Raw genomic sequence first — 11465 nt, forward strand, 5'->3', positions numbered from 1 at the left:
ATCTGGTTCGATTTTCGTAAGGAACAAACGAAGGTCTCTTTCAGTGATATTCAGACGACTTCTCTGTTTGCGCATAATATGATTTCTCATTTGTGCGTCAGCTCATCTCCTCTCCCTCCTCAATTCCCCTCCCCACCTTTTTTTCTATTTTTTAACCTTCCTTGTAGCAATGCCCAGTAGGAAGGCTGAGCTAGGTAGCCCACTTACTATATAGTCCACTATAACAGACAGACACACGTACCAGACACACGTACCAGACACACGTACCAGACACACGTACCAGACACACGTACCAGACACACGTACCAGACACACGTACCAGACACACGTACCAGACACACATACACACATACAGACACATACACACACACGACACATACATACACACACACGACACATACATACACACACACACGACACACATACAGACACACATACACAAATACAGACACATAGATACACACACGACACATACATACACACACACACACACACATACAGACACACACACACACGGACACACACACACGGACACACACACACGGACACACACACACGCACATGACACATACAGACACATACACACACGACACATACAGACACACACACGACACATGCAGACACACACACGACACATACAGACACACACACACACGACACATACAGACACACACACAACACATACAGACACACACAACACATACAGACACACACACACGACACATACAGACACACACACACGACACATACAGACACACACGACACATACAGACACACACACACGACACATACAGACACACACGACACATACAGACACACACACATGCACATGACACATACAGACACATGCACACACGACACATACAGACACACACACACACGACACATACAGACACACACGACACATACAGACACACACGACACATACAGACACACACACGACACATACAGACACACACAACACGACACATACAGACACACACACACGACACATACAGACACACACGACACATACAGACACACACACACGACACATACAGACACACACGACACATACAGACACACACAACACATACAGACACACACACGACACACATACATACACACACACACATACACACACACACATACACAAGACACACACGACACATACAGGAACACAGACAGACACACATACACACAAAACACATACATACACACACACGACACATACATACACACACACACACACGACACACATACAGACACACATACACAAATACAGACACATAGATACACACACGACACATACACACACACACACACACGACACATACAGACACACACACACATACAGACACACACACACGGACACACACACACGCACATGACACATACAGACACATACACACACGACACATACAGACACACACACGACACATGCAGACACACACACGACACATACAGACACACACGACACATACAGACACACACACACACGACACATACAGACACACACACGACACATACAGACACACACAACACATACAGACACACACACACGACACATACAGACACACACACACGACACATACTGACACACACACACGACACATACAGACACACACGACACATACAGACACACACACACGACACATACAGACACACACGACACATACAGACACACACACACGCACATGACACATACAGACACATACACACACGACACATACAGACACACACACACGACACATACAGACACACACACGACACATACAGACACACACGACACATACAGACACACACGACACATACAGACACACACACGACACATACAGACACACACAACACGACACATACAGACACACACACACAACACATACAGACACACACGACACATACAGACACACACACACGACACATACAGACACACACGACACATACAGACACACACAACACATACAGACACACACACGACACACATACATACACACACACACATACACACACACACATACACAAGACACACACGACACATACAGGAACACAGACAGACACACATACACACAAAACACATACATACAGACACACACAAGGCACACATACCAACAGACAGTCACACATACATACACACACACACAAGACACACATATATACAGACACACACACACACACACACACACACATAAGACATACATACAAAGACACACACACACACACAAGACATACATACAAAGACACACACACACACATTATATTTAAGTCACCCTTCTGTTTCCTACGTGCAGTCACTTCCTCCCAGCTCTGCGATGTCATCACAGGGGGCCCGGTTGCGCTGTTAAAGCGCCCAGCGCTGACCGGGCCCCCTCACAATCCACATCCATCGGGTGGCCCTGACAGCATGGGCCACCCGATGGACCCCTCCATATGCAGCCCCGGCGGTTTGCCGCGCGGGCCGGGGCCGCAAATTGTCACGGTGGTACCCAGTCGCAGGGGTACCGCTGGCTCGCACCCGCCCGCCCGTCCACCCGGTCGTCAGGTCGTCAAAACCTGGAAATCCCTACCGCCCACCTGTAATCCTAAAACACCCACTAGTGGGCGGTAGGGACCAGGTTGACGACCCATGGTGTAAATAATGAAAATCATATCAATGTTATTTTTACATACACTTGTCTGTCTGTTTTATTTGTCCACATTCCCCAAAAAATAACCTTGTAAGATAGTCATAATTTGTTACAATTCAAATAATTTCTGTGTTAAAATTGTAAAAGCTTTTAAAACATCTTTGTTTCTCAAACTATAGACTAAGGGGTTTAACACTGGAATCAACATAATATAAAACATAGTGATCAGCTTGTCTTGTTCTTGGGAACCTTCAGATCCATTTTTCATATAAGAACTTAGACTCGTCCCATATAGAAGAACAACAACAGTGAGATGAGAGGAGCAGCTGGAAAAAGCCTTCAATCTTCCTGCGTTGGTACGGATTTTAACAATGGTAGATATAATGCAAACATAAGAAGTCAAAACAAGAATAAAAGAAAACAATCCAAATAGGAAACTTTCAACAAATATTAAAGTTTCAACGTTTCTTGTGTCATTACAGGAAAGCTTCAATATGCATTCCACTTCACATAAAAGGTGATTTATTTCTTTTGATTTGCAAAATGATAAAACAGATATTAACAATGAATATATCATTGCATTTAAAGCACCAGTACACCAACAGCTGGTGGCCAAATATATGCATATTCTTTTATTCATGATAAGAGAATAACGCAGAGGGAAACAAATGGCAACATATCGATCATAAGCCATGGCAGTCAGCAGGAAAAATTCAGTATCAATGCACATGATGAAAATAAATATTTGTGTGATACAATGTGGAAATGTAATTGCTGTATCACCTGTTATTGTGATGGCCAAAAACTTGGGCTGAAAACCAGTGACATTCATTAGGTCTTGAACGGACAGGTTGCACAGGAAGAAGTACATTGGGTTTTGGAGTTTTGATATCATACAGACAAGAATAACAATAATAATATTTCCGAGCACAGAGAGCAAATATATCAACAAAACAATATAAAAAATTATAAATTTCCACGCAGCAAAGGAATTAAATGCCAAAATGTGAAATTCTTTTTGTAATGTATTGTTTTTGAGATCTTCCATTATAATTTCTAAAAGAAGAGAACATTAAACTATAGTATGATAATTTCTATTTAAAAATTAATAATTATTTCTTTACTTTTGAAAATTGGTGAAAATTATAGATACTGAATGAATACAACCACAAAAGGCCAAGCAATATGGTCAAAGAAGGTATTACAATAAACATGATTCTTGAGCTAGTGGAGTTCCTTTCCATGCAGGGGCGTAGAACAAGCTAGAAATGTTTGATTCACAATGGAATTAATTTTCTCACCAACAGAGAAGTTGAAAGAGTAAGGGAGGGTCAAGAAAGGGTGCAGGACGAAAGCCTAAAAAAGCAAGAAGGGGGAAATAAAAATAAAAAGAGGAGGGTAAAAGTAAGAGGAAGAGGAGTGCCTGTCAACTGAACAGGAAAAGAGGTTAGAGGGCTTATTACAGTGAGTTTAAGAATCCAAATTTGCCTAGTTAGGATATGAGTCCTTTTTAGAGCGATTTAAAATGTATTTAAGGTAGCTACATATTTCTTTGTGTAAGTCTGTGTAAGTGAAGCAATCGTGGCTTCTACGTGGTGTATTTCTTTGACAATTTTTAGCCATTTTTACATGCTGGGGGCAGGCTGATGGCACCAAAAAAGATCAATAGATGTTTTGTCTTAATTTTTAATTAAACATTTATTCTTGTATTAGGAAGAGAAGTTGTGGTTAAACAAAAAATATCTTATTGTAAATTGCACACTTATTCAGTTAATGAAATGTTATTGAAGATGTAAAAGGTACAATATAATGTTTTTCTATATTTGCACATTTTTGCTCATATTGCAACAGACTCAGAATTTCCAATTGTCAGAAATACATAAAACAATTGCATCAGAGTTCAATCAGTATGGAGTCGTCCATTGGTAAAGATGGAATACTTTCATTGTGCCAGGTGTTTTATTTTTTTCCAGGGGTTTCTTTTATGATTGGGCTTTTTTTTCTTTTAACTAGTTGCGTGGTGAGATAATTGATTTGTATTTGGCCTTTTCTGGGGATGAAAACAAGAAGAATTAAAAGATTTCTGATGGTAAGTATAATTTTTACCTAACATGTATTTTATTGCATCCCCTCAATATTTTTAGGATGAATAATGGCCGGTAGGGACATTTTGTTTAATAGCAGGTGGCTAGGAGATTGTGAATCCAGAGCCACCTGTAAAAAGAGAAGAAAGGGGAAATATCATTATTTAGGGGGGTGGATAATGGCACGTCCACATCCCTTATTGCTTAACTAATTACCATCACCCCCATGGGTGAAACCTAGGGGGGGCAGTTGATTCTATCACATGATTATTATTATAAGGGAGCCCACCAATTACTAGATTACCCCCTAGATTATTATTATAAGGGCATCTACACACTGACTAGTGCAGGCATGCACAACCCGCGGCCCTCCAGTTGTTTTTGAACTACAACGCCCATTAATCTTTGCATAAAACATATAGTCAACGCCCATGATTCATTTAGTGAAACAGATTGCCATCTCCCATGTTTTTTTTTTTTTTTTTAATGAAAAAGATAGCCAGTAAATCATGGCTGATAGCCAGGGGATCATAAGAGTTGTAGTTCAAAACATCTTGGGGGCCACAGGTTGTGCAGGCTTTGCCTAGTGCAACCTTGAATCTTATAACACAATGCTGACCACAGATGGGTGACCATATGAATTACCCTCCTTTATTTTATCACATAATCTACCTCTCATTACTTATTTAAAACTTCCTCTGATGTACACAAGTGGGAGCACAGGGGAGAATGCCCTCCGCCCCCTTTTATTTCACAGGCTCTATCCCCATGGGACAGAGCCTTTTCCAGAGACTGGGCAGCAATGGCTTCTTTGTTTCTATTTAACAAGTTAGTAGATGTGCAGGCCATAGGGATGTTTAACTGACCTTACAGTTTAAGAGGTAATGGGGTTTAACCCTTGTTTGAGTAATATGGGGGTCTTATTGATCACCATATGCTTTTTATTTATTTTTAATGTGGTGGCTGGCTAGTAAGCACTGGCCAACCACCACATAATTAACTGTTGTGCCATTGAGGGTTTTTAACCAATTGCCCACAGGCTGCTAGCACTATCAGTTAGCAAATAGTACTTTAAATTATCGTTCACTTGAATTAATACTGGATGCATTTGGTTCCTATCCAGAATCCTTTGTGAATCCTCCAAATTCTATACTTTTTATAGGAGTCAGATGTATAAGCACTGGTTTTAATTTTGTTTTCATTTTGATTGCTGCAGATTCACTTGGGGAGACCAAATTCTGACACTATTTGGTTTTAGTAAATATAAGAATTATTGAGGTTGGAATTTGGTCAATTTTGCCAGATTTTGTTCTTCTGAAAAAAATCCTGTGTTTAATAAATAACCCTGAATAGAAACCTATATTTTATTTTGATGGGTGTGTTGTGAGGGGAATTGGGAGGAGCTTTAGTGGGTGTGCAGTGGTGTGTGTGTGTGTGTGTGTGGTGTATGTAGCTATGTCTTCGCTGGACAGCTAGCTAATTTCACTGATGATTTAGAGATTCCTTTATCTTTAATGTCAATATATTTGTAGGGAAATCTTTTAGACTATCTATGTTAAGCATGTCAAACTCAAAGGCTAAGAAGGGCCAAATAAACAAGGTTTAAGTTTATGTGGGTCACAAAAAAACAAAAACTTCAGTTTTTATATAAAGTAGGTTTATTTTGAATAGTACAGTATAAAAAAAGTCACCTAACTGACACTGGATGTCCTCATGCTCGTAGGGCTTCAAAGTAAACAAAAGAGCAAATTTATTTTAAGGAGATGTGCGTTTGCATATAACCAATGTTTCAGTCCAACTACCTTGACATGTTAAGAAAAGTTGGATCATGGCAATAAAATGATGAATATATGCTGCTGCATAGCTGTAACATACAAATTATGTTATCTTGCTGATTTTGAAGTCCTATTACTGTGTTCTTCACTTTGGCTGAGATCATCAAACTTGATGATCTCAGCCAATCCAATGCTTTCCCATAGGAAAATATTGGGAGGCTATTGTGAATGTGTGGTAAAATGCTGCACGGACAATCAGCATCTCTATGGGGAGCGTTCAGTTTCTCCACATAATACACTGCTCCTCATCTAATACACTGCCCCCACCTAATACATTGCCCCCAAATCTAATACACCCCCCCCACTCCAATACACAGCATCCCCCATTCTAATACACAGCCTCCAGAGCCCCCACACTCTAAAATACAGTGAGGGAAAAAAGTATTTGATCCCCTGCTGATTTTGAATGTTTGCCCACTGACAAAGAGATGATCAGTCTATAATTTTAGTGGTAGGTGTATTTTAACAGTGAGAGACAGAATACCGTATTTATCGGCGTATAACACGCACTTTTTTCCCCTGAAAATAGGGGGAAAATCGTGGGTGCGTGTTATACGCCGATATCCCATAATTACTTACCTGTCCTGAAGCGTGGGCCGGCTTCACAGCTTGCACCGCGGTACAGGAACTTTAATTTCATGTTCCGGTTTCCGGCGGGACTGAAAGGAAGTGTGCACAATAGTGTGCACACTTCCTTTCAGTCCCGCCGGAAACCGGAACATGAAATTAAAGTTCCTGTACCGCGGTGCAAGCTGTGAAGCCGGCCCACGCTTCAGGACAGGTAAGTAATTATGGGAGGGGAAGTACACTATGGGAGGGGAGGGGGGGGGGGGGAAGTACACTATGGGAGGGGAGGGGGGGGGAAGTACACTATGGGAGGGGAGGGGGGGGGAAGTACACTATGGGAGGGGAGGGGGGGGAAGTACACTATGGGTGGGGAGGGGGGGGAAGTACACTATGGGAGGGGGGGAGAATACTATGGGAGGGGAGGGGAGAATGGGAGGGGAGGGGGAGAATACTATGGGAGGGGAGGGGGAGAATACTATGGGAGGGGGGAGAATACTATGGGAGGGGGGAGAATACTATGGGAGGGAGAATACTATGGGAGGGGAGGGGGGGAGAATACTATGGGAGGGGAGGGGGGAGAATACTATGGGAGGGGAGGGGGAGAATACTATGGGAGGGGAGGGGGGAGAATACTATGGGAGGGGAGGGGGGAGAATACTATGGGAGGGGAGGGGGGGGAGAATACTATGGGAGGGGAGGGGGGGAGAATACTATGGGAGGGGAGGGGGAGAATACTATGGGAGAGGAGGGGGGGAGAATGCTATGGGAGGGGAGGGGGGGAGAATACTATGGGAGGGGAGGGGGGGAGAATACTATGGGAGGGGAGGGGGGAGAATACTATGGCAGGGGAGGGGGAGAATACTATGGGAGGGGAGGGGGGAGAATACTATGGGAGGGGAGGGGGGAGAATACTATGGGAGGGAGGGGAATACTATGGAAAGGGGGGGACACTATGGGATGAGGGGGGAACACTATGGGATGAGGGGGGAATACTATGGGACGAGGGGGGAGAATACTATGGGAGGGGGGGACATTTCCTGGAATTTCTTTCTAAAAATGAGGTGCGTGTTATACGCCGATAAATACGGTAACAAAATAATCCAGAAAATGCATGTCAAAAAGGTTATGAATTGATTTGCATGTCATTGAGTGAGATAAATAAGGAGGTTCTCACCCAAGATTTTATGGTACATGTCCCTGTCCATCATCCCTTTGATGCGGTGCAGTGTTCTTGGGGTCATAGGCAGCATTCCTCCTCCTCCAAACACGGCGAGTTGAGTTGATGCCAAAGAGCTCGATTTTGACCACAACACTTTCACCTTGTTCTCCTCTGAATCATTCAGATGTTCACTGGCAAACTTCAGACTGGCCTCTACATGTGCTTTCTTGAGCAGGGGGACCTTGCGGGTGCTGCAGGATTTCAGTCATTCAGAAATAGCGTGTTCACTTTTTTCGCTTCACTCTTTATGAGTATTATTAAATCCTCACTGAACGTGTTTTGCCAAAGGCTTTCTTAAAAGTGGAAAATAGTAGGTTTATTAAATAAAGAGCTGGAAACAACAGCTATATAAGTAAAAACAAATAAACAAACTGTGGATAAAAAAAGTCCTCACTGAACATATTTCGCCAAAGGCTTTCTCAAAAGTGAATCCACTTTTTAGAAAGCCTTTGGCAAGAGGCGTTAAATGAGCACTTATTTTATCCACAGTTTGTTTATTTGTTTTTACTTATATAGCTGTTGTTTCCAGCTCTTTATTTAATTAACCTACTATTTTATACATCATCACCTGTTGAATACATCCTTTATACAGCCCTCGTCATCCTTCCGGTTCCAGCATATATCCCTAGGTCGGGATTGTTCCACCTCAAGTTCTTCATACCAGAGCAGGACATTGCTCGGGGTGATGTAAGTAAGATATTTTCCTCCATCAATACCAATTGTTTGTATATACTATACCATTGGATTTCCTATTTTGTCTTTTTTCACAAATACCTACTCCATCCTGAAAACAAGCTCCAAAGACCCTTCACTTATATCCATAGACAAGGATTATTCCATCCAGGCCTTCATAATAGAGCTGAGACAGCTCTAAAAAGTGTGTGTGTGCACTTTTGCCCATTTGTACTCCCTTCACAAACATCTACTGTACTGCACCATAATCTGTTTCTTGCTTTGTACTTATAAATTCATATACTAAGAATATCATCTGTATCGTATGCATATATAATCTTAAAGGAACACTATAGTCACCTAAATTACTTTAGCTAAATAAAGCAGTTTTAGTGTATAGATCATTCCCCTGCAATTTCACTGCTCAATTCACTGTCATTTAGGAGTTAAATCATGTTGTTTCTGTTTATGTAGCCCTAGCCACACCTCCCCTGGCTATGATTGACAGAGTCTGCATGAAAAAACTGGTTTCACTTTCAAACAGATGTAATTTACCTTAAATAATTGTATCTCAATCTCTAAATTGAACTTTAATCACATGCAGGAGGCTCTTGCAGGGTCTAGCAAGCTATTAACATAGCAGGGGATAAGAAAATCTTAATTAAACAGAACTTGCAATAAAGAAAGCCTAAAACAGGGCTCTCTTTACAGGAAGTGTTTATGGAAGGCTGTGCAAGTCACATGCAGGGAGGTGTGACTAGGGTTCATAAACAAAGGGATTTAACTCCTAAATGGCAGAGGATTGAGCAGTGAGGCTGCAGGGGCATGTTCTATACACCAAAACTGCTTCATTAAGCTAAAGTTGTTCAGGTGACTATAGTGTCCCTTTAACCCCTTAAGGACACATGATATGTGTGACATGTCATGATTCCCTTTTATTCCAGAAGTTTGGTCCTTAACCCCTTAAGGACCGGCCTGTTTTTGCGATGTTTGTACGTTAAGGACCAGAGCAGTTTTAACACTTTTGTGGTGTTTGTGTTTAGCTGTAATTTTCCGCTCTCTCATTTACGGTTCCCATACAAGTTATATATTGTTTTTTTCAGGACAAAAGGGGCTTTCTTTACATACCATTATTTGTATTATGTCATATATTGTATTTAAAAAAAAAAAATAAAATATGGTGAAAAATTAAAAAAAAAAACATGTTTTTGGACTTTTACTTGAAAAATCTTTTACTTATCTACAAAAGCTAATGAAAAAAACTGCTAAATAGATTCAAAATTTTGTCCCGAGTTTAAAAACACCCAGTGTTTACATGCTTTATTGCTTTTTTTTGCAAGTTATAGGCCTATAAATACAAGTAGGAAATTGCTGTTTCAATATATATATTTTTTAAATGTATCAATAGTGACCTTGTAACACCGTTATCTGTCATAAATCCCCGAAACACACCTAACATGTACATATTTTTTTAAAGTAGACAACCCAGGGTATTCAAAATTGGGTATGTCCAGTTTTTTTTAGTAGCCACCTAGTCACAAACACTGGCCAAAGTTAGCATTTATATTTGTTTGTGTGTTAAAAATGCAAGAAACGCTAACTTTGGCCGGTGTTTGTGACTAAGTGGCTACTAAAAAAGGCTGAACATACCCCATTTGCAATACCTTGGGTTGTCTTCTTTTGCAAATGGTATGCCATCATGGGGCTAATTCTCATTCCTTGGCTACCATACGCTCTCAAAGGCAACCTAACCAATCCGACAAATTTCAATAAAAAAAAAAGTAAAATCAAGCCTTATATTTGACTCTGTAACTTTCACAAACACTATAAAACCTCTACATGTGGGGTACTGTTATACTCAGGAGACTTAGCTGAACACAAATATTAGTGTATCAGAACAGTAAAATGTATCACAGCAATAATATCCTCAGTGAAAGTGCTGTTTGTGTGTGAAAAATGCAAAAAACTTCACTTTCACTGACAATATCATCGCTGTGATATGTTTTACTGTTTTGAAACACTAATATTTGTGTTCATCGAAGTCTCCCGAGTAAAACAGTACCCCCATGTACAGGTTTTAGGGTGTCATAGAAAGTTACAGGGTTAAACACAGTGCTAGCAAATTAAATTATCTGGACTTTCGGCCTGGGTTGGCAGGCAGGTCCCTCAAATTGCAATCATTAAAATTACTTAATTAGGTAAAAATATGACATAAATACGCACGTAGAATTTTAATATATATACATATTTATATATTTGACGTCTACGTGTATATTTATGAAATTTTTTATGTAATTATGTATATGGACATATGTATATTTTGTATTGTTTTTATTTATTTATTTATACATAGATATATATATCATTACACTCTAAGTGTATTTTGATATAAATATATATATATATATATATATATCAAAATACTGTTAGAATAAAATTGCATATATAAATATTTTTTTTATAATTATTAAAAATTATTTAAATT

General features: G+C 40.3%; 1 protein-coding gene across 1 annotated transcript; it reads right to left on the reverse strand.

Annotated features, from left to right (window-relative positions):
• Positions 1–2712: 2712 nt before the first annotated feature.
• On the reverse strand, positions 2713–3651 carry LOC134601750 (olfactory receptor 5AR1-like). The gene has a single exon (XM_063446251.1). It carries the CDS (start codon positions 3649–3651, stop codon positions 2713–2715), a length of 939 nt encoding a protein of 312 aa, XP_063302321.1.
• Between the last annotated feature and the right edge of the window lie 7814 nt (positions 3652–11465).

Source organism: Pelobates fuscus, chromosome 3 (genome assembly GCF_036172605.1).
Source record: "Pelobates fuscus isolate aPelFus1 chromosome 3, aPelFus1.pri, whole genome shotgun sequence".
NCBI classification, from domain to species: domain Eukaryota; kingdom Metazoa; phylum Chordata; class Amphibia; order Anura; family Pelobatidae; genus Pelobates; species Pelobates fuscus.

What these genes read in the sequence shown, in the direction of transcription:
- LOC134601750 (XM_063446251.1), bottom strand. Translation starts at nt 3,651, where the DNA reads ATGGAAGATCTCAAAAACAATACATTACAAAAAGAATTTCACATTTTG.